Below are 25016 nucleotides of genomic sequence, written 5' to 3' on the forward strand. Positions count from 1 at the left end.
AGAGGGTGGAGAGGAGGATCTGATGGTTCACAGTATCAAAGGCAGCAGACAGGTCTAGAAGGACAAGAGCAGAGGAGAGAGAGTTAGCTTTAGCAGTACGGAGAGCCTCCGTGACACAGAGAAGAGCAGTGCATAGTCACTTTACCCCTCCCTACCTACCCAAAACTTTCGACCGGTAGTGTACATATTACTTCAATTAGCTCGACTAACCTGTAACCCCGCACATTTGACTCGGTACCGGTACCCCCTGTATATAGCCTCGTTATTGTTATTTTATTGTGTAATTATTATTTTATTTTTAATTTTTTTAACTTTAGTTTATTTAGTAAATATTTTCTTAACTCTATTTTTTCTTAACTGCATTGTTGGTTAAGGGCTTGTAAGTAAGCATTTCACGGTAAGGTCTACACCTTTTTTATTTGGCGCATGTGACATTTGATTTGATTGGCACTCTGCTCTGACGTCGCATACACTAGTTCTGACCATGTGGCCCCACCCCACCCCACCGCACTGCACAAGCTGCTGTCATGTCACAGTGAAGCTCATCGACCTTTCATTGGAATTCCGCTGTGACACACCAGCCTTTCGCTCCCTTTATTTTCCCATTTAACCAGTTAGAGCGGATCACACACTGTAAAAATAACAACATGATGAACACCTCTGTGCTGCTGGGGTATGTATGGACATGAGAGAGAACAGGGGCATCCGTGACCCAGGAAGTGGTGGACTGATCAATGGCTGATGTTCATTGGTCCCCCCAGGGCATAATCCAGTTGTGCAATTATGCACTATTCTTAATGAAGGGAATCTTTGAGCAAAGCTAGAGGTGGTGCTTAGACCTTCTTTTTATTCCTCAATAACGTTTTCCTAATCATTCACATTTTATCTCAGAATGCTCTCCTCAGGGATACAAAGCAAAGTGCTGATGGGGACTCCCTAAAACCACTTCGATACAGCTACGACCGAAAGTGACGTAGCAGGTTAGGAGAGCATTTTTTGCTAACCCTTTTCCTAACCTTAACATAATTCTCCTAACCTGCTATGTTAATTTTCCTAAACATCTTTGTAAATTCTCCTAACCTGTCACGGAAAGTCACTTCTGGTCTTAGCTGTATTGAAGTGGCATGTTTTTATGGAATCTCAAGTGCTGACCTTCAATCTAGTTTATTGTATCTGAACCTCTTAAAATAGGATTTCTATGGGTTAAGGCGTCGGCATGCTTCAGTTCGGCTGGCGAATATGTGCTCGCATACTCCCTTAAAAGACCTTCGCTAGAAAAACAAGAAGAAAGCTGCAATAGTACGGATAATCCATTTTGAGACGCAGTAGCTATTCCTCCAAATAGTCCAAATTAATCTAAGATAACTCAAGAAATCTGTCATAAATGTTACGTTTTTGCTGAGGAGCTCTTAGTCGCGCAATTCTACATCCAACTAAGATGTTTGGTGCAGTGAAAAAAATTGCATCAACGATTCGTCTCTCATTGAAGACAAACACTTCATTAAATAATCCCTAATGTTGACTAATCACCGATGAAGGGGCGTAGACTTCAGCTACCAACTTCAGCTTGCCTCAAAAAAATGTGTGCACGGACAACCGGGAAAAAAAACTTGCCAAAGATCAAAACAAACAAAAAACGTCACCAAATGTCGTCATTAATATATGCACAAACTCTTCCGAACTGTTTCAGCTGGAAAGCATGCGGATGCCTTTACAGTGCAATGAGTGCATCAGACTGGGGCATAAGTAACATGTATAATAGATATAGAGAGGACTACATTATCGTTATTTGTGCTGCAGGAAGGATAGACAGCTCTGGTGTTTCTCCACTGACTGTGGCAATTGGATCCACAGGGCTACAGAGTGACCCAGCAGAAGCCAAGTCATCAATCAGAATAGAGATAGTGACAGGCTCTTCTGTTCAGATTTTTTGTCATTTACGGCCACTAGTGTGGGTGTGCCTGTGAGTGCCTTCCGGTGCGTCAGTGTGTGTGTGGTCCATGTTTTCGATTTTGATAGGGGGTGTGGCTTCTTTTCCTAACGTATGTACCTAGTTTTTACATTCTAAACTTAGCCCACTAAGCCCATAATGCTGCCAGTCAGTGGACTGTAGTTTAACTTCCTCTATTGGAAACACACTTCTGCTTGTAATCAATTGTAGGCTTGAGGGCATGCTCAGATTTTCCTCTCTCTCATTCTATTCCACATACACGTATGCACACACATACTCTGCAGGCAGAATTCTGAGAGCAGATATTAAAAAAAACCTCCATCACGACACTTGAATTGTGTTTGATGTTTATTTGAAGTGGCATCCCATACCCTACCTCCACTCTCCGCTACTGACAGTTTGCACCAGGCAGCCGTTTCTATTACTGCCCAGTGCTGCTGCTCTCATCAAAGCCTATTGATTCAAACCACTTTTTTGTTGCAGCCGCTTTAGGAGAGAGGGAGAGTGGAGAGAGCCAGGGAGAGAGTATGCATGCTCGGAAGGGAGGGAGAGAAAGGGAGGGGAACTGGACAGACTTTTACAGCTGGCTTTTTGCACAGGGAAAGGCTCAGGGCTGGTGGTGCTTCCATCACATCTAATGCTTGTCTCCTGGCAGGAATAACCAAACGGACAGTACGGACAGACGCTGAGCACCAAGGATGACGAGCGCTGCCCCGGCCAGGAAGCCGTACCGCAAGGCTCCGCCTCAGCACCGCGAGACGCGCAACAGCTTGCCCTCGTTCCTAGAGGACCTTAGTGGGAGCACGCCACCTGCGCCTGCCCACACCGCTGGCCCCAACCCTCCTGACTCCTGCCAGGTAATTCGCATTCCAAACCATACTCCAGGTTTTCAGCAAACAACGTTCACAGACCCCTCCCCGAAATGCCAAGTTAGTCCTGAGAGCTGCAATATATTTTCCTCCTCCTGTTCTCTGTTCTCGGACAGTGAGCTGGACGTCTCCAGCCTGTCCAGCCTGGATCTTACCGTCCTGCCTCCACCCCGCATCTTCAGCCATGGAGGCATCACAGTGGGCGTTACAGCCAACCAGGCTGCCAGGGACTTGCAGGGGATGAGACGCTTCTTGAGCCGCAGTGAGGGCCTACTCGCTCTCTCTGAAGACGAAGACCTCCGCTCAGATGACTCCCAGCGAGGTGGCTACTCTACCTCTCCAGCCCAGTCCAGTCGCAGCCTGGACCGCTCGCTGGTCTTCAAGAACAATGCAGAGATCCTGGTGCCCAGAGGAGGTCAGCACCACCAGCAGACTTCCTTCCAGAGACTGGCCCTCCCTCCTAAGGGGATCCTAAAGCAGCCCAACCAGCTGGGCGTCCACTTCTCAGACCTCAGGAAGTCCAAGTCTGCCGAGATGCTAGGCCAGAGCCGAGGTCGGAAGCCCCAGAGAAAGTCTCTGGGCAAGACCTCCTCAACCAGACAGGTTTCCCCATCCTCCACCGCACCCTCAGAAAGAAAGATCCAATTCCTAGAAAATAAGCTGAAGTTCTCCAACTTCCTGGATGATGTCACCACCAGGGTCATCAGCCCTGCCAGAATGCAAATGCTGGGTGGAAAACAGCAAGAGGACACAATACCAGTTAAGGGAAACCAGCCTCAGCACCAGGCACAGAATTCCCCCCTGACTCCCAAAGCGAAGAAGAAGCGAGGAACTGAGAGAAAGTCTGCGAAGAACCGGCCGTGGGATGAGTGGTCCTCAGCGCTGGACAGGGACAGGCCTTCCAGGAAGGAAAAAGAGGGCCGGCCAAAGACCTGGCACCCCCCCCAGAAGAAGAACATCCCTGACCAGGATGCAGAGAAGCATAGGGCAGAACCCCTTAAGGAGGGAGCAAGGCCCAAAGCTGAGGGGCCCATCTACAGCCGTGTGGGGGGTGGCGGGGACTCCAGCTCTCGACGCAGCAGTGAGACGGATTGGGAGGACAAGAGTCGGCAGGGAGACCATCACCAGCAACAACGGCACCAGCCCTCTCAGCTGGACATCAGGACACAGCACAAGGACGCTATGGATGAACCCACAGCTAAATACGTGCCCCAGCCGCCGCACTCTGAGAGGGAACAAGTGACAAAAGTATCACAACACTGCTCTTTTTCTGTTTTATCACAGGTCAAGGTATGTGAGGAGAAGTTATTTCTTTCCCCCCTCCACTGTATGCCTTCCAGAAAAATAATTGGAAGCCTTCTCAACAAATATCTGTGTATTGTGTCGAGCGGATTCAACCTGCGAGTTGCTTAGCTACAACTCTTGTCATATTATAAATTGAAATTACATTTGCCAATAACTGAAGGTATGTCATTTCCCTAGATGGCTTGAAAGAGTAGAAACGTACTGTACAAACAATCAAGTGGCATTCACTAGCCAGCTTTCTAGTCCAATCCAAACTGAAAAGGTCAGTGTTGTGCAGCTGTGTCATGTTAGTTCATCCTTTTACTTGTAGATCTTTTTATTTTAATGCACTGTATTCTGCTATAGCGCTACACTGAGTGTACAAAACATTAAGAAGACCTTCCTAATATTGATTTGTCTCCAGGCTTAAAACAACCTTTAACCTGTCTCCTCCCCTTCATCTACACTGATTTGAAGTGGATTTAAAAGTGACATCAATAAGGGATCATAGGATTCACCTGGTCAGTCTGTCATGGAAAGATCTTGACAATGTTTTGTACACTCAGTGTATATCCATTGTTGATACTGGCCATTATGTCATAACGATATTCTTGATTAATACTGTGCAATTATTCTACAGAGATGAGACTACAATATTCATAAATATAGTGCTGATAACTAGCCTCTTAAGTGCCATAGATGTGCAGGCTGCTCCTCTGTAAATTACAGGGGCTGTCAAATTGATTTCATAGCTCCATGAGGCGTGTACGTATGGACCTGTGGTGCTATGAGACATCATGTACAATTCTGCCCTGGCTGCTCATCTCTGTTACCCTTTGGCTTCAACAGAAATGTGGCTAACACTGAAAACTACCAAGGAATCTGAATTCTGCGCAGTGCGAAATTGGTTATTATAAATGTAGAAGCATTTGTACAATCTCTGCTTAGTTCAGTCCTTGAAAGCCTGTGAGTGTTTTGAAATGAGTGCATCTCAAATGTTTCCTAGGTCTGTTCACTGCCTGCCTAGCTCAATGCCTCAAGGTTGTATATGGATAGCCTTTTTAAAAGAAATGACCAATGTTTCCCCCATATGGCAGAGTTTGCCAGGGCAGCTGGGATTTCATGTGCATGTTGTTTTCTTTACATTTACATTACATTTACATTTAAGTCATTTAGCAGACGCTCTTATCCAGAGCGACTTACAGTTAGTGCATACATTATTTTTTATACCCCCCGTGGGAATCGAACCCACAACCCTGGCGTTGCAAACGCCATGCTCTACAAACTGAGCTACATCCCCTGCCGGCCATTCCCTCCCCTACCCTAGACGACGCTGGGCCAATTGTGCGCCGCCCCATGGGTCTCCCGGTCGCGGCCGGCTACGACAGAGCCTGGATTCGAACCAGGATCTCTAGTGGCACAGCTAGGACTGCGATGATGTGCCTTAGACCACTGCGCCACTCGGGAGACACGAGTGCTTTACGATGCTTTATTCTCAGGAAATGACAGCCAGTAATGATTGCCAGTCTATTTTGTTGCAAACATATCTACAATGGCCAAACTAATAGGGTGTTTATGTTGTTGCAGGACTCCTTATCAGATGCAGACAGGATCAAGTAAGTGGTTATTTTATAATCTCCTTATGCTTACTTTGACAAATATATGCTGTATTTTCTGTGAGATGTGAGAAATGCTTCAGCCACAGAATTGAAAATACCAACATTTGACTTACAGTTTAAACAAACAGAAAACAGTGAACCTCAGCATGACTTGGTACGCATCTTTGGCGACGGGTTTCTGTGTCTATTTGCCTGCCTCACTTTGAGCACAGTGTTGACACCTCCTCAGTCTGTACTGTATAGATCAGTCTTTACTGTGTGGGAAGCTGTTGCCCAGGGTGGCGTGACCTGATTGACAGTGGGTAGATAGGCTGCTTATAGGAGATGGCCAGGTTGGCACCAAGCCATAGCCACAGCCAGCCCTGCCCAGGAGCCCCAGCTGCTCCCGTCTAGACACCTCCTGGGGAGAGGGAGCCAGGCAGGCCACACTCAGACTTCTAGCCTCTGCATCAGTAGCACTGAGATGGAGGGGGGGAGGGTTCATAGAGACATGAGTGATCCCAGATGGTGCCATGATGACTAGGCCCTTCGGTGTGGTGGGATGGGTGATGCACAGGTGGGCGAGCGAGAGTGGAAGAGGAGCAGGTTGCTGTTAGCACCAACATCCGTCACCCACACCCCCCTCCCTCCCAACCCTCCTCGCTCTCCTCCTCCCACCCCAGATTGGGCTCAAAGTGAATCTGTGTGATCAGTGGCATCTCCCTGCTGGACCCCCACCCCCCAGCTGGGAAAACTCCACACCTGCTGCTGCCACACAGCTAATGATGAGAGAAAGCAGCTCTGAGTGTGTGGGGGAGTCCATTACCACCAGCCGTGCAGGATTGACCACTAGTACAGAGACAGACCACTAGTTGTAATTACAGCTAGAACTTTCACCTCCATCAGTCCTGCTGTCCTCCTCCGCTCCACTTCCTCTCCCAAAAGAATCCATATACTCAGCTAATTACTACTAAATCTATCAAGTGTGTGTGTGACAGTGCATGTTTGATGGTTCATTTTAGCCTCTCGCAGTAAAGTCTAGCCTAGCGCTGTCTCTATGGTACGCTACAGTGAAGTACCCTTTGGTGTCATTGAACGAGATGTGAAGCGAGCAAGGGTATATATTGTCAGGCCACTATCCACATGTATGGGCCTCATCAGGCAGCAATGCTTAATGAATTGCTGCTGACGTAGCTGCTGTTGGATCCTCCCTCCCTTTCTCTTCCCAGTAGTGGTAAATGCTGATAAGCTGCTTTGTGGCACACAAGCAATGTAATTGATTGGCCTAGATGCCCCTGTGCTGGTGTGGGATGGTGAATGGTTCTGTGGGAGATTACCTGTGTCTGACTAACTGAATACAACCGGACCTGAGCTGAGTGCCGCTGTTAATGATTACCGCCCAGTCACCCACTCTTGCCCTGGAATTCCTCAAGGCACCAAGCCTCCACAGAGGCCAGAGCTTGGTATGTCTCTATGTGGTAGTGGAGTTTTGTCATGCTGTTCTATAGAATCTTGGCTGTTTGTCTACTGCGTATGCTGCGGAGGACTGTGAGGAGCAAATTTCCCAACATGTTTCTCAGATGAATGGGGTTACCAATACATCGATTGACAGACGATATCTTCCTTCTCTCTCCCTCCCCCTATTTCCACCATACTCTTCCGAATGGGAAAAGGTCAGAAAAGTCCAACTCAGCGGCAGCAGTTTTGTCAGAAATTGTTTCCCATTCTCCACTATACCTAGCCGTGCCTCACTGAGTTTTAAGCGGCCTCAACCAAACATGCTCAACCATGCTCATTGCATTTTAGCTGTTGTTTTTGTTTACCCCTCTTCCCATATGCCGTGTCTGACTGTCTGTATGGTTGACTAGACATAACACACAGACGCATCCTTCCAGCCTTTATCTCCAGACGTCTACCTGTTGTACACTGTCACTCAGTGTCAGGTTGTGACTACCATGGGATGGCCCCTATGAAAGACAGATGTCACTTGATGTCATGGCCACAGTGATAAAATGACTGACCATGTTGTTGCCATGAAGCCATCAGGGAAATAGACGTCGGAGGCCTAGGGAAGGCTGTCTTTTTTTATTCGAATTGTTCTCTTCTTCACCTTACTATGATGCGCACACCTACTTCTGTCAACTCTCGAAAATCACAAGAACAAAGTCTAATGCTGGGATCAAAAGCTAGTTTTTTTCTTTTCTTGAACGGATGGTCAGGGGGCCGGAACATAATTACAAATCATTCGTAGACTGCAAATTGACCTCAAGATGCCCAAACAGATATAATATTTGACTAAAACAATCACTTCAAACCTTGCTTACATTTGGATACACTGAGTGTACAAAACATTAAGGATACCTGCTCTTTCCATGACATAGACTGACCAGGGGAATCCAGGGGAAAGCTATGATCCCTTATTGATGTCACTTGTTTAATCCACTTCAATCAGTGTAGATGAAGGGGAGGAGACAGGTTAAAGAAGGATTTTTAAGCCTCGAGACAATTTGAGACATGGATTGTGTATGTGTGCCATTCAGAGGGTGAATGGGCAAGACAAAATATTTAAGTGCCTTTGAATGGGGTTTGGTAGTAGGTGCCAGGCGCACCAGTTTGTGTCAAGAACTGCACCGCTGCTGGGTTTGTCACGCTCAACAGTTTCCCATGTGTATCAAGAATGGTCCACCACCCAAAGGATGTCCAGCCAACTTGACACAACTGTGGAAAGCATTGGAGTCAACATGTGCCAGCATCCCTGTGGAACGCTTTCGATACTGAGGTCAAAATGGCAACTCCATATTAGAAAGATGTTCTTAATGTTTTGTACAATCAGTGTATATCTCTCTACTATGCGTGGGAATACCTTTGGTGTTTTTACAGTCTTTTATGTCCAACAATTTAAAACAAGAAAGGAAAAAAAGAAGTTGGTTAGAAAACTTGGCGGCACGCGGGCCGCGAGTTGGGAAACCCTTGTCTGATGCAGGCAAAACCCCTGAACCTCTGAGAATGTGTTTTACAAGTGAAAGACAGCTTTCCAATCCCAGTCTTTCAAATTACTTTCTGAAAGCTTGGGAATATCTATTTTCTCTTATCACAGTTACTTTCCCAATGTGCCTTATTTTACCACTCTCCTCCACCTCCTCTCTGGCTCCCGGGGAGCATCTCAATGTGCAAGGCTGTTAGAGGTGTTTGTAAGAGGCTAAAAAGTACCCTAACCACTGTGCACTCAGGTTCTGGGTAGTCTCTAATTGCAAGACCCCTTTATGCTGTGACATGCTCATTTTGCTTTGCTGTTGTAATGTAATGCTCAATCATCCAGGCTAGATCTATTGGTACTGATGCCTTGCTTTTATACACACTGTGCATTGGTTAGCAGCAGTTGTTCTGTGGAAGCTTGTATTGTACTGTATAATTCATGTAGCATTTTCCTCACTGCTTACATTTACAGCACAGTAGAGTGGATTACGCTATTTTTACATAAGGCATAAGCTTGGCTTCTTATACACACCTACTCTTCGTAATCTGAACAGGCTCTGAGCTCATGTTCCTCATGCCACAATCAGCATAAACATACGTGTTGTGTGGATGCGTACACATACTTAGCTCAAGTAAACGTGTACAGGGTTACAGGGTTGTACCCACAGACTGTGCCGAAGACCCATTTTCTGCCTTTTACTCAAACCCGTGCCTTGAAAGAGCCAAAACAGAACTGAACCGTGAAGAAACAGTGAAATCCTGTATGTAATTCTAGAATAAAACATTGGCTGCCACCCCACCAACCGTAACATACCATGAATCATTGATGTTCTCTTTTCTTGAGCCGCTCTGGTTCTAGTTGACAAGTGTCTCTGCACGTGTAGGCTACACGTGTGCATTTTCCTTCCTTCCCCTCTCGAGCAGTCAGCTTACTTTTTAATTTTTTATTTAACCTTTATTTAACTAGGCAAGTCAGTTAAGAACAAATTCTTATTTACAATTACTGCCAAACCCGGACGATGCTGGGCCAATTGTGCGCTGCCCTATGGGACTCCCAATCACGGCCGGATTGTGATATAGCCTGGAATCGAACCAGGGTCTGTAGTGACGCCTCTAGCACTGAGATGCAGTGCCTTAGACCGCTGCGCCACTCGGGAGCCCCGACTTAGTGAAGAGGACTCCCCTCTTGCTCTGGAAGTTGGGACGGGAGCTCGTGTCGATTTAAAGATTTAGTGTCTGCCAGCTGTTAGGTGGGAAAATGTCCCATTTGATCTTTGCAGACGCGGCACGTGGAACAGATAGCGGTGAGAGGGCTAATTTAATTCCACACTGTCACACCCAATCACACCCTGTCACTGGGTAATGCACCTGGATGCTCCTGTTGTGGTCCCCTGTCTGCCCATCCATTTCCTGGCTCTCACAACCTAATCTGAGCCCACTGGAAGTTTTAGCTTAAACGTACGTCAGTGGACTTTATTTAGGAGCTTTTTTGCTGCTATCCGCTGTCATGCAGTAGAACGGTCCTCTAGGTATGGGGGTCTGTCTGAGCCAGTAGGACAGAGACTCTGAAAACAGTGGTTTTAATCGGAGTGTGCAGCCAGCAGCAAGTGGGTGGCTGGATGCTGCATGGTGCGACACGCGGTGTGGTGACAGGATTGGGGACAGTGGGTTATGGCAGATGTGTCCTGTCCCATGGCAGCAGCTCCCTCCCCTCCCGTCCCCCCAGCATCCTGACAGCTGCTCCCATTAGACTCCACAGACACACTAGGACAACGGAACCTAGGCACAGGCAGGCAGCCACCCGAGACACAGGCTACTCGCGTGCCCGCTGCAGACAGACAGACAGACGCACACACACGAGTGCTGCGGACAACCATGTGTTCGCTCTCTCTCATCACACACAGAGAAAATACACACACACTCTGTCATAAATATGCACTCACTCATATGCATGGACCTGCAAAACCAATAACTATTTCTTTCACATATGCCAATTTTCCCTCATTATGTTAATCATAGTTGTTAATTATGAATTTTCTCTATTCCCATTGTGACATTTTTCTATTTTAAATAAACTGTGAATATACTGTGTCCCTGAATTTTGGTTGGTCTGTGGCTGGTCCGGGCATGGCTCTCTGTTTGTCTTGTCAGTCTAGTCACTATGTGTAATACAATACTGTCTGTGAGTAATTCCACTGCACCTGGGCTGACTGCCCCCCCCCCCCCCCCCCCCCCCTCTACCTTCACCTCTCCACCACTCCCTCTCCCCTCCAGGATCCTGCAGCAGCAGAATGAAGACCTTCGCCGGCGGCTCTCCCACACCACCCACAAGATGGAGGCCATGGAGACGGAGTTTGAGACCAGTCGCCACTACATGCAGGGGGAGATGGGTCGCACGCGCGACGACCTGGAGAAGATGAGAGACAAATTCCGCAGGTGATGAGTTCAACCTACCTCGTTTCCTGAGCCCATTGTCAATGATATGGGAAGCACTCTTGCTATCTCGTGACACAGATAATATTCCGTTACACTGCACACCGTGCTCACTCACTTCCTCTCCCAACCACACTTTTTTTGACACAGAAAGATGAAATGAATACCTTCCCTGGCAATCCATTTTTAATGAATCTGATCAAAGCTGTTGAATTAATGAGAGCTTAGCCGTCTGATTAATTCCTTCAAACTCCGGGCATGTTGGATTGTCTATTTGAGGGTGGGATGGGGGGGTTGGGGGGAGTTTTGTTAAGTTTCTGCCACATGGAAAAAAATGTGATGCCAGGAAGTCTATACCGTTTTATCTATGATGTATCTATCTATATTTCATAACGTTGTTGTTCAATGGGAGGATGTTACCCTAGGGCTCTTCAGCACCCCACCACACTTCCTCTGTCAGCCCTAGTTAGTGACAACATCAGGCCTTCCTCAAAGAGCCTGAATGTTGAACCAGAACTACGTTTGAGTTGTTTCTGTTATTTATTTTGTTCTATACCACATGATGGGCACACAACCATGGTTCTTCTATCATTTGTCTTTCCTTCAATCTTTCCGGTGTTTCAGAAGCTCTTAATTAAAAGCGAATGCTTCTCCTGCTTTCCCTGGCAATACACCTGCAACCCACCTCCCAGCTTTTGATTAAGAAATCAATCTCTACACATCTGCTTGTCAATCAAGTTAATTCTGAAGAAAAAGGCAGGCCCAGTCCCATCTGTGTACAACTTGTAGCTTGTTAAATAAAGATTTAAAATGTTCACAGTTTACAGATAACTTAAAAAGCTTATTAACAGAAGTTGGTCTTGAAAAGCCTGATAATGCAGTCTTTGATTCCTAAAAACTATTTTAAATGGATTTAAGAAAATGTTTTGTTTAAGTGCAGGTTAAAAAAGAGGGAAATGACACCCGCGTAATGGTCGGGGTATGCATAATCCACCTTTTAATGAGACAAGAAACTCTCTCAGGTTAATGAGATTGTAAAGCTAATGTTATTATGAAGTGGCATGGTAATGATCAATGAGGTTCCTACCACCACACTGAGGAAACTAAAACTCCTCCAGAGGGAGTACACAGGTCTGCAGCTAAAGCTGGTAAACGGGACTTGGCGGCAACACATTTTCCCACTATCTGCTTTCGGGTGATAATGGTTGCCATTTTTGTCTTTTAATCATTAAATATGTTGCCTGCATTTGAATTATTTTCTAATACATTTCCAATAGCTTTATATGTAAATGTCCCATTTCATTTTTATCTCGCTGTCAACATGTACAGTACTACTCAAAGGTTTGGACACACCTACTCATTCAAGGGTTTTTATTTTATGTTTTCTTTATTCTTTTTTTACATTGTAGAATAATAGCGAAGACATCAAAACTATGAAATAACACATATGGAATCATGTAGTAACCAAAAAAGTGTTAAACAAATCAAAATGTATGTTACATTTGAGAATCTTCAAATAGCCACCCTTTGCCTTGATGACAGCTTTGCACACTCTTGGCATTCTCTCAACTAGCTTCACCTGGAATGCTTTTCCAACAGTCTTGAAGGAGTTCCCACATATGCTGAGCACTTGTTGGCTGCTTTTCCTTCACTCTGCCGTCCGACTCATCCCAAACCATCTCAATTGGGTTGAGGTCTGGGGATTGTTGAGGCCAGGTCATCTGATGCAGCACTCCATCACTCTCCTTCTTGGTAAAATAGCCCTTACACCACCTGGAGGTGTGTTGGGTCATTGTCCTGTTGAAATACGAATGATAGTCCCACTAAGCCCAAACCAGATGCGATGGCGTATCGCTGCAGAATGCTGCGGTAGCCATGCTGGTTAAGTGTGCCTTGAATTCTAAATAAATCAAAGACCGTGTCACCAGCAAAGCACCCCCACACCATAACTCCTCCTCCATGCTTTACGGTTGGAACTACTCATGCGGAGATAATCCGTTCACCCACACCGCGTCTCACAAAGACACGGTGGTTTGAACCAAAAATCTCAAATTTGGACTCCAGACCAAAGGACAAATTTCCACCGGTCTTATGTCCATTGCTCGTGTTTCTTGGCCCAAGCAGGTCTCTTCTTTTTATTGGTGTCCTTTAGTAGTGGTTTCTTTGCAGCAATTCGACCATGAAGGCCTAATTCACATAGTCCCCTCTGAACAGTTGATGTTGAGATGTGTCTGTTACTTGAACTCTAAAACATTTATTTGGACTGCAATTTCTGAGGCTGGTAACTCTGGGTCTTCCATTCCTGTGGTGGTCCTCATGAGAGCCAGTTTCATCATAGCGCTTGATGGTTTTTGCGACTGCACTTGAAGAAACTTTCAAAGTTCTTGAAATGTTCCATATTGACTGACCTTCATGTCTTTAAAGTAATGATGGACTGTCGTTTCTCTTTGCTTATTATAGCTGTTTTTGCCATAATACGGACCTGGTCTTATACCAAATAGGGCTATCTTCTGTATAACCCCCTACCTTTTCACAACACAACTGATTTGGCTAAAACTGAAATAAATTCCACAAATTAACTTTTAAGAAGGCACACCTGTTAATTGAAATGCATTCCAGGTGACTACCTCATGAAGCTGGTTGAGAGAATGCCAAGAGTGTGCAAAGCTGTCATCAAGGCAAAGGGTGGCTACTTTGAAGAATCTCAAATATAAAATATATTTAGATTTGTTTAACACTTTTTTGGTTACTACATGATTCCATGTGTGTTATTTCATAGTTTTGATGTCTTCACTATTATTCTACAATGTAAAAATAAAGAAAAACCCTTGAATGAGTAGGTGTGTCCAAACTTTTGACTGGTAGTGTATGTGGAGAAACAGATTTTCACATTTACTGTTACAAATGGTTTGGCTCTGGGTTGCGGTAATGTGAAAATGCACGTTTTAAGTCAAGATTCCAGGGAAAACCACATGGCTGCTCATTTCAAATCCCCTGTGTGTTTGTCGAATTCAAAAGCAATCATCCCAGTTTATCTCCAATCAAGAGGCATCTTCCTGTTTTTCGCGGTGAGCAGCCAGTCACTTTCAATTATCCCTGCAGTGTTTCCATCAATAAATCACAGAATGAGACTACATGCCTATGCGGGATGCGATGGTACATCTGCATTTCCGTATTAGATGGTCACACATTTCAATGCAGCCTCAGCAAAGATAATGGTTCAATTGGATTACCATTAGTTAACGAGTGTGCTCCACTCGTACAGTGAGGGAAAAAAGTATTTGATCCCCTGCTGATTTTGTACGTTTGCCCACTGACAAAGAAATGATCAGTCTATAATTTTAATGGTAGGTTTATTTGAACAGTGAGAGACAGAATAACAACAACAAAAATCCAGAAAAACGCATGTCAAAAATGTTATAAATTGATTTGCATTTTAATGAGGGAAATAAGTATTTCACCCCTCTGCAAAACATGACTTAGTACTTGGTGGCAAAACCCTTGTTGGCAATCACAGAGGTCAGACGTTTCTTGTAGTTGGCCACCAGGTTTGCACACATCTCAGGAGGGATTTTGTTCCACTCCACTGCAGATCTTCTCCAAGTCATTAAGGTTTCGAGGCTGACGTTTGGCAACTCGAACCTTCAGCTCCCTCCACAGATTTTCTATGGGATTAAGGTCTGGAGACTGGCTAGGCCACTCCAGGACCTTAATGTGCTTCTTCTTGAGCCACTCCTTTGTTGCCTTGGCCGTGTGTTTTGGGTCATTGTCATGCTGGAATACCCATCCACGACCCATTGTCAATGCCCTGGCTGAGGGAAGGAGGTTTTCACCCAAGATTTGACGGTACATGGCCCGTCCATCGTCCCTTTGATGCGGTGAAGTTGTCCTGTCCCCTTAGCAGAAAAACACCCCCAAAGCATAATGTTTCCACCTCCATGTTTGACAGTGGGGATGGTGTTCTTGGGGTCATAGGCAGCGTTCCTCCTCCTCCAAACACGGCGAGTTGAGTTGATGCCAAAGAGCTCGATTTTGGTCTCATCTGACCACAACACTTTCACCCAGTTCTCCTCTGAATCATTCAGATGTTCATTAGCAAACTTCAGACGGCCCTGTATATGTGCTTTCTTGAGCAGGGGGACCTTGCGGGCGCTGCAGGATTTCAGTTCTTCACAGTGTAGTGTGTTACCAATTGTTTTCTTGGTGACTATGGTCCCAGCTGCCTTGAGATCATTGACAAGATCCTCCCGTGTAGTTCTGGGCTGATTCCTCACCGTTCTCATGATCATTGCAACTCCACGAGGTGAGATCTTGGCCGAGGGAGCCCAAGGCCGAGGGAGATTGACAGTTCTTTTGTGTTTCTTCCATTTGCGAATAATCGCACCAACTGTTGTCACCTTCTCACCAAGCTGCTTGGCGATGGTCTTGTAGCCCATTCCAGCCTTGTGTAGGTCTACAATCTTGTCCCTGACATCCTTGTAGAGCTCTTTGGTCTTGGTCATGGTGGAGAGTTTGGAATCTGATTGATTGATTGATTGATTGCTTCTGTGGACAGGTGTCTTTTATACAGGTAACAAACTGAGATTAGGAGCACTCCCTTTAAGAGTGTGCTCCTAATCTCAGCTCGTTACCTGTATAAAAGACACCTGGGAGCCAGAAATCTTTCTGATTGAGAGGGGGTAAAATACTTATTTCCCTCATTAAAATGCAAATCAATTAATAACATTTTTGACATGCGTTTTTCTGGATTTTTTTGTTGTTATTCTGTCTCTCACTGTTTAAATAAACCTACCATTAAAATGATAGACTGATCATGTCTTTGTCAGTGGGCAAACGTACAGAATCAGCAGGGGATCAATTAAGTTTTTCCTCTCACTGTTTGTCCTATCTGATTATCACCGGGCAGCACCGTTACACAGATGCTTTCAGAGATCACACTCTGCATGGGGAAAAAGCTCTGGGAATGAAAAGCAAATTGTTGTAATTACGACTACAATTTTTTATTTAGTTTACCAGACCCAGGAGCAGCATTCACATGTAACTCTCTGAGGACTTGATTTGATTAGTTTACGGCTGCCAGACTATTCAATCTGACTTCTTTGTGGAGCCATCAGGCGACTGTAATTGCACTGCCCAATTTGAATTCCATCAGCACAAAGTCAGATGAATCTCGATCCTCTGAACACTGAAATGCAGCGGGAGTGTTAAAGTATGGACTCAATACTGTACGTCACTCTGGATACGAGCGTCTGCTAAATTACTTGAATGTCAAATGTAAATGTGTACCACGGTGGGAATCGGTGAGCTTTGCTCAAATGTTTATTAACTTTTGATTGGGACAAAGACAGTGAAAATCATTGGCGGTGAAGCCTTTTTGATTAGTGAGGAATGAGAAGGATGTGCCAGAGGGTAATAAGAGATGCTGGTGTTATTGGGAAGGACAGCCCTTTGGGAAATATGTCGTAAAAAGCCAGAGGTTTTGTAGAATGAATCCCATTGATACACACTGGTACCGCTGATACACCCTGGACACGGCAATGGCTTTAGTGTCATTGCATTGGAGTTGTAATCAGGGTAAGGTTACACCAGTGCGTGTGTCCATATGCAATATTGTTCGATCTATTAATCAATCACTTGGCCAGTTGGCCCGGGGACGGCAGTTATTGTAACATGTTCCCATCTGCGTGGTCAAATGAGCACACCGTATGGCTCAGGGCAGAGAGCGAAGATGAGACTAACCGGCTAGAGCATGGCCCTAGTGCAGACCTCACTACCATGGAGAGGATCACAAGCTGCTAGACTGGCCTTGTAATCCGCTCTCAATGGAAAGGGTGACCGGTGGAGTGCATTGTGAGCATCATTGGTGTGCTTTTTAGACTTCTATTGGATTTCAGATGTTGGATTTTCAGTCAGTCCTGAATCATATGCTCTGGAGTTTCTGTGAGATGGGGTTTGAACCATACAAATGTTAACAAAGGCAACATTTGTAAAATAACAATGGACAGAGAAGTGATTAGACCTTTCAAATACTGATTTTCTAACATCTGTTTCTTTGGGTTTCTTTGTTCAAAAAGTCTCACAGGGAGTTGACTTGCACATAATTTATCATGATTCACACTTACTGAAAAGATTATACTGAAAGATTAAGGTGCGGTGTGCTTTAGTGCCCTGAACTTCCTGACTCCCACACCTCTTTTACTGTTGCTCACCATTACACATTGTGGGTGTGACAGATGATGATTATGATAATGAAGGTGGTGCACAATCAGGGGTTGGAGGCTATTTCTATACAACAGGAACATCAATACCTATTCAGTACATAACTGCAGGGCCCATCTCAGCCTGCAAAGCTATGTGGAAAATCACTATATTGCCATTTTAACCCTTTGAATTTCCTCCATCATAATTGCATTCCATGAAATACACAACCTCTCATTTTTTTAGAGGAATTTATCTAGCCAATTTAGGAGGCAGTGGATAGTGGGAAAGTAATTGCTATTGGCCCTATTGAAATGAGTTTCGTTCAGACTCCTCTCTCCCCTTTCCTCCCATCTCTCGTAATTTGTTCCGAATGTCTAACCTGTTGAAAAACGGCGCGAGCAAACTCTGATGGCTTCATTAAGTGCTCTGAGAGGATTCATACCGCACTGCTGTTGAGTAGAAATGGAAATAAAGTGATCTAAATGTATATGGATGTGACTGCCAAAAGAACAGCATGCATACTTCTACTGCAGGATGTACCCATTTTCTGGTGCCTCATATGGCAATTGTATTTATTTATTTGACAACCAGACAAGACGCACAAGAAAAGACAACCGCATAATCTGAACTATGATGGGAGGTGATTGCACTGAAAGACAAAACAATATGATGTGGTTGAGTTGTTCTGTTACTGCAGTGCTACGTTCTGTACCAGTGGCCTCATCTCAGGCTCTGCAGCGTAGCATCTGTGGATTTCCAATAACTTTTCTATCTGGATGGGCTCAGCTCTGTAGACACTGCACTATTAACTGAGACACATTCTGTCCTCCACAGACTGCAGAACAGCTACACTGCCTCCCAGAGGGCCAACCAGGACTTGGAGGAGAAGCTTCATTCCCTGGTAACCTTTCACCTTTCAACTCTCCCACCTGCCCTCTTTGCTTATCTATAGGTGTTCATTGGACTTAAACATTTGATGTACTTTACATTTACATTACATTTACGTCATTTAGCAGACGCTCTTATCCAGAGTGACTTACAGTTAGTGAGTGCATACATTTTTATTTTTTATACTGGAATCGAACCCACAACCCAGGCGTTGCAAATGCCATGCTCTACCAACTGAGCTACATCCCTGCCGGCCATTCCCTCCCCTACCCTGGACGATGCTGGGCCAATTGTGCGCCGCCCCACGGGTCTCCCGGTCGTGGCCGGCTACGACAGAGCCTGGATTCGAACCAGGATCTCTAGTGCCACAGCTAGCACTGCGATGCAGTGCCTTAGACCACTGCGCCACTCGGGAGGGAGTGTGACTACCTTTGAAAGGAAACCTTGACACATAACTTAACCTTCACTCCATTTCCCAAAATACTACTTGTCCTTTTGACCTTTCTCTGGTCAAAAGTATTGTAGATTTGCAAACACTACAACATCCAAAGGTTTCTATGTCATGGAGTTTCCCAGCATGCCAGGTCAGTGGAGTTATTCTGTATTGGGGAAGAGGCTCTCCCATACAGCGGTGTGTTTTTTCTAAAGAGCACTCTCATTATGCCATTATCCCACACCTGTCAGCTAATTATGTCGCAGGATCTCTTTTGGAAGGTTCTGTGGTACAGAGTGCTGCAAGGGATTAGCACAGAGGGAATTGACTTCATTAAAAGGCCAAATCATTCTATCACCTATGTCTCTGCTAGCCCCTCTGGGAGATGGGAAGGTCCACAGCTCTGCTATTCCCCCGGGCAGCACGCCAGGCAAACCTGTGTGTGTGTGTGTGTGTGTGTGCTTACACACTCTCCCGAACTACCCCAAGTGACAACCAGGGAATTTATGTGCAAAGAGACACTTACATATTCCCGCAATGGCAAATCCCAGACTGTCCCTTTAAAACACAGCTTACTACGTTATGATGCTATAGGTTTATTGGATGATTACAATATGACTTGTCAACCATACAACATAACAACCATGAATGAATAGCATTGACCGTTTCTCCACTATCATCATCCATCATATATTATGTATCAGGACATAAAGAATGCATCTATGTTAGATGTTTTCTATATGAATGCTGCTGTGTCTGATGGTTGTTTGATTAGTGTGTGTGTGTGTGTGTGTTGGTGGTATGTGTATGCGTGTGCATGCTGTATGTCTATTCTTTCTAATCCAATCACATTTAGTCAAAGCAAACGTGCCCACTGGCCAAATTTTTATTTCCCATAAAAATGTAGATTGACTAATGTCGAAATAGTTAGCTATGATCCTTTGCTGGTGGCTGTGGTACGGTCCCCTGCCCTCTGTGATAGCTGTGTGACAAAATCAAAGTCAAGCTGCTCTGTTTTACACTGACAAGGACAGACATTATGTTGCTTTGTGTGCTGTGTAACTGCCAACTCTCCGCATGGCAAGTGATCTGAGCACAACTACAAGCAGTCTCCCTTGACTGTCCATTACCCACAGGCTAGCCCTCCCAGACTAGATTCACACCACAGATTTACTGTGGAATGATCTACAAACATTCTACTGTCTGATTCTGATTTCAGTCCAGCCCGGTTAATTGTCAGTGTAGAGGAGGTAGCTGATCGAGGACTGATGGGCCGGTTGGAGCTTTGTGGTTGGGACAGGTGATTTGTTTGTGTGTGTGTGTGTGGGGCTGGCCTTGATGTGAGGTAATCTCTTTGCAATTGCCAGAGGATTACTCTGCCCAAAACATGCTCTGATCCCACATTCACCTTGTCAAAGGTGGCCTTTAAACATGCACAGTAGGGATGGGCATTTAAAAGAATGTCTGTGTTTGAGTACTCTCATTAAAAAAATGTTTGAGTGCTCGCATGTTACGTGAAGCGGGGCTGAACTCAAAATGTTTGTGGTATGACATCTAGTGTTCCAAATACTGGTTGTTCTAATACACAACGGAAAACAAAACTTTTTGTATTAAATTATTAGTAAACGAATTACAAACCTTGAATCGAATACTCGAATACCCTAATACACAGCTCTCAAATCCTCCTTCCTCATCCTTGTGGATCCCATTATTTTTGTGTTAAACCTAAATTGATGCGATTTCCCAGTTCTCTTTTAGAATTCTATTGATGGTGTGACCCCTGTCTAACAGTCGAGGCTTAAATGACATGAATGTTTCAACCTGTTCTGACGTGTTCCGTTAGAGGAGTACACAATCAGAAACCTTATTAGCCGATGACGCACTGGAGACCATGCCAAATGTACAAAAGAAGAGACCAAAATATTCTGTGTTCTCACCATCCGTCTTTTTTTCTTTCTGTCTGTTTCTCTCATTCTCTCCCCCTCTCTCATGCTGCTGCTTCGTGACGTGCTGTCTCATCGTCATCAGGCTGCTATCAGTCAAACCTGGGTCTACGCAGTTGCGTTATCATTCTTTTTCTCTCCTGTCTTCCTCCCCCTCTTCCCCCTCTGAGCATTTATTACAGTTGTAATTTTCATTACTGCTCTGCTTGTCGTCTCTGAACTAGGAAGTCTCTCCATCCTCTTGTCTTGTCCTGGCAAACTGCTCTAGATGTCCTGCAGTAGATCATCCTGTCTGTGTAGCTCTGCTTTGGCCCTATGCATGGGGGTTGGGGTTGGGCATGAGGGGCTGGGGGAATAGAATGTGTTTCTCTAGGTGTGCCCAGTGATTCAAACTTTAGTTTTCTAGTCAAGTCCCCCACCTCTCTATACACTGAGTGTACAAAACATTAGGAACTCCTGCTCTTCCCATGACATAGACTGACCAAGTGAATCTAGGTGAAAGCTATGAACCTTATTGTCACTTGTTAAATCCACTTCAATCAGTGTAGATGAAGGGGGGGAGACAGGTTAAATAAGGATTTTTAAGCCTTGAGACAATTGAGACATGGATTGCGTATGTGTGCCATTCAGCGAGCAAGACAAAATATTTAAGTGCCTTTGAACAGGATATGGTAGTACGTGCCAGGCGCACCAGTTTGTGTCAAAAACTGCAACGCTGCTGGGTTTTTCACGCTCAACAGTTTCCTGTGTGTATCAAGAATGGTCCACCACCCAAAGGACATCCAGCCAACTTGACACAACTGTGGGAAGCATTGGAGTCAACATGGGCCAGCATTCCTGTGGAACGAGTCGAATTGAGGCTGTTCTGAGGGCAAAAGGTGGTGCAACTCAATATTAGGAAGGTGTTCCTAATGTTTTGTACACTGTATATCCCCTTTACCATAGGCGTGTTACATCATTGACATGGCAACCAATGGAGCAGGAGATACAGTCTGGGTCTCATTCTGTCTATATGTCTCTCAGTAACTCTCTTTCTCACTGATTCTCTATGGACAGATAAATGATGGTTCCTCTTTTCTACCAAGTGGTGGTGACTATACCATATCCCTCTGTGAGGATTGGATCTTGCTATTTTCATAGTCCAATCATGTTGCGTGATCGATCACGACCACTAAAACAACTGGACAGAGCTGCTCAGTGCTCACTACCGTGCAGGCTTCAGCTAACATCTAGTAAATGGACAATGTCAGATATAAAATACAGGGAGGGCCCCCCGAAGTAAGACATTGTACTTGGTGTGTTAACCAATAATGACGTTGATATTGTGTTGGCAGACGTTCAGAACTGCAGCCTTGGTCCAGGCTGCTCACAGGGTGTCAGTGCAGGTCCAAGCCCACACAGTGGGCTCACTGGAGGCTCTAATGAGCCTGTGGTGAATATTAATGCAAGGATCTGGGCCTGCGCTTGCTCGCTAGCTAACACACACACAGAGGAGTCACAGCATCTGGATCCGCCCGCACTATTAATTGGTTTGGATGTTCTCCAGCTCAGGGGTTTAGGGATTATTTGCTGCGAGAGAACGTACCGAAGCCCAGAGAACCGGCATTCGTTGTTTTTTGTTAACTCAACTTGAGAAATATTGCACGTATAGTGTGAGGTCCCTACTGTAGCAAGACCAATTTGTTGGCTAAGTCTTGGTTACTTAAAAAATACTCACCATAGCCACTCAGGACCACAAGCTATTCCTGTGGTACCTCTGAAATCAGAGATATCTTGTTAAATTAGAGAATCCCTTTAATCCTGATATAATAATACATCAGATAATATTAGTGCTGAAGCTACAGAGTATTTGATCAATTGTTGCCTATTATAGACTTTGCATAATCTACCTGTCATGTTGTTAAAGTGTCACTCACATAGCTAGATGTTAACTGAAGCGATTCACTGGCTCTTTTAAAGATACAACAGCATGTCACCTGCCCAGCTGTTTGACTGAAGTTATAGGTTATTGTATTCCCCAAACATATGTCATGAGTGAGTGCGAGAGGGAGTAACCGCATTATTAGGGTGACTCGGCACAGACTCAGACCCAGAGTCCTTTGAGCTCACACTTTGTCACTTCATAATGTGCCATCGATCTGTTTATGTAGGACATGTCCTGCGCCTGTACTTTTTTGGTTTCTCTCTCAACACACCGCTGAGTGGATAGCAACAGCCTCTGTCTCTGTGCTGCTGTGTCAGCTAGCGGAGAGGCTGGAGGAGGAGACAGGCTTTAGCTGTAATCAATGAGGAAATCACTCTGTGTGCTTACGTAAACATAGAGTCCTGCAGCTAGTGCACCCCTATACTGGCTATGGTTATCCCTACGTGAGTGATGCATGACGCTGCTTTCTAACATTATGCATCCCACCACCATTATCCGTCTACAGCTCCGTAAGGTGGAGAGGGACAAGAAGACCATGGACCAGGAGATAGTGGAGCTCACCAACAAACTCCTGGACGCCAAGAACACCATTGACAAGCTGGAGGAGTTGAACGTGGGTGTTGTCACACTGTCCCTCTTTGAGTTATCACATACCAGATATGAAGTTAGATGTATAATATAGAACCACAGTTTGGGGTAAGATTGAGACCTTGAACAGATCAACCACACCATTCAGAGAATCAAGTCCAAGTGCTTTGTGAGAAATGGACGTTTCCAGTATACCTCTAACATTGAGTATTTGATCCTTTTCTCTCTCCATACCCCTACCCTTTCACCCCTTGTTCTGTTCTCCTCCCTGACAGGAGCGCTATCGGCAAGATTGCAATTTGGCCGTGCAGCTTTTGAAGTGCAATAAGTCCCATTTCAGAAACCACAAGTTTGCAGATGTAAGTACAGCTCTGATCGTATGATGTGAATGATTACGGCTCATATATAAAAGGCCTTCCACTTGTCACGGTGGCACTGTTAGATCTGTGTGTGTTTTGCACTCCGCAGTGACACTCTTGGACATGGGAGAGAGAGAGAGGGAGAAAGAGGGGGAGAGAGCGGTCGCCTGGGTGACTTTTAATAAAGGCTGTGGAGCTCTTCACTGGTTTTGTCTGACCCTGGCGTCAGAGAGGACTAGGCAAAGAGAGAAACAAAGAGAATAGAAAGAGGGAGAGGTTTAAAAAAAAAAAAAAGGTTTGCCTGGCCGCTTTATCACAGCTCCTGGCCTTTGAGTGTGTTTGAGTGTGGAGCAATCAACTCTAAGGTGGACGATATACAGTACCAGAAATAGTTTCTTAGTTTAGACCTGCCGTTGACTTCAATGAAAACTTGAAGCACCTTTTGTCACTGTTCTCACCTCTAGGTGAGAACTTCAGACCATATTCTGGCCCATAATGTGATCAGTGATGTCTCTCCACTAAATGAAGAGCCACTGAGTTCAATACTGGCTTCATCAGAGCTATCAAACCACAGACTGCTGGGTAATCCACACATCAGCTAACAACGGAATTGAAGTCAGTATGATTAAACAAATCCATCTAAATCAAAGTGTTGTGCTATGAATCTCTCTTAGATTAAATGTTTTTCTCAAGTGTAAAATCCATTAGATTACTATTTTGCACCTTAATTTCACTCCCTAAGACTCTTGAATAAATAAAACATTTAGCTACATGCTAAATGTTTTGAACTATGACATTATGAAGGAAGAGGCTCCTCTGTGCATCCCTTCCATAACCAACCAATGTTAAACACTGAACTGTCAATACTGTCAGGTTGATTGTAAGAAATGAACAACTGGTGCTTATTTCTGGAGACACTTGTTTTGTAATCAAGTTTTGAATTAAACTTGCTCAAATGAAACAATTTACAGATGGTTTACTTTTATGTTTTGTTCAGCTGAATGATAAATAAACTGGTAGATGCCTAATATGAGCAGCTTCTCTTTTAGTGCCAAAGTCCAACACTACCTGTGCTCTAACAATCCAATCCCTTATTAAATGAGAGACAGTGTTTGGAGGTGCGGCTTGGCTATTTTCTCCAGTCCATTGATGTGTAGGGCTTTGCTGCTCCAACACCTTCAGTTAGTTTATTAATCGACAGTGCTGTCTTAATTCCTGATACTCTGGTCTCCAGAGGACTATTACTGCCGATGCGCCAGCCAGGTTGTCGCCGCAGGGCTGTGACTGGCATCCAGGAGCCAGGGCTATTTTTAGGAGATGTATAATTCATCTGAGCAGAATTATCTCCCAGTCCTGCAGTAATTCATTACTGGACGTGTGGCAGCCAGTATTACTGCTAGGAAACCTAACAATCTGCCTCAAGCTGCAGATCTGTTCGCACACCTCATTTTATTCCCTTGTTTTATGATCAGCTTATTTGTGCTCTGAGGGAACCATTTTGTGCTCTCTATATTTGTCAAGTGTTAATTGAAAGAATGTTTTGCTTACCTGGTGGTTCTACACCAAAGG

The 25016-nt window shown here is 44.9% G+C and overlaps 1 protein-coding gene across 2 annotated transcripts in view; it reads left to right on the forward strand.

Annotated features, from left to right (window-relative positions):
* Window positions 1-25016, forward strand: part of LOC311110569 (tight junction-associated protein 1-like) — a 79918-nt gene that overhangs the window by 49191 nt on the left and 5711 nt on the right. The window contains exons 4-10 of one of the 2 annotated variants that reach the window (XM_084153076.1): window positions 2607-2808; window positions 5692-5720; window positions 10953-11114; window positions 18147-18213; window positions 20662-20691; window positions 23006-23113; window positions 23364-23447. In XM_084153076.1, the coding sequence (XP_084009202.1) occupies window positions 2650-2808; window positions 5692-5720; window positions 10953-11114; window positions 18147-18213; window positions 20662-20691; window positions 23006-23113; window positions 23364-23447 (639 nt within the window). In that variant the 5' untranslated portion in view covers window positions 2607-2649. The remainder of the gene's footprint in view (window positions 1-2606; window positions 2809-5691; window positions 5721-10952; window positions 11115-18146; window positions 18214-20661; window positions 20692-23005; window positions 23114-23363; window positions 23448-25016) is intronic. The other variant, XM_084153077.1, reaches the window with a different exon arrangement.

Source organism: Coregonus lavaretus (genome assembly GCF_964263955.1).
Source record: "Coregonus lavaretus genome assembly, chromosome: 36".
Taxonomy (NCBI): domain Eukaryota; kingdom Metazoa; phylum Chordata; class Actinopteri; order Salmoniformes; family Salmonidae; genus Coregonus; species Coregonus lavaretus.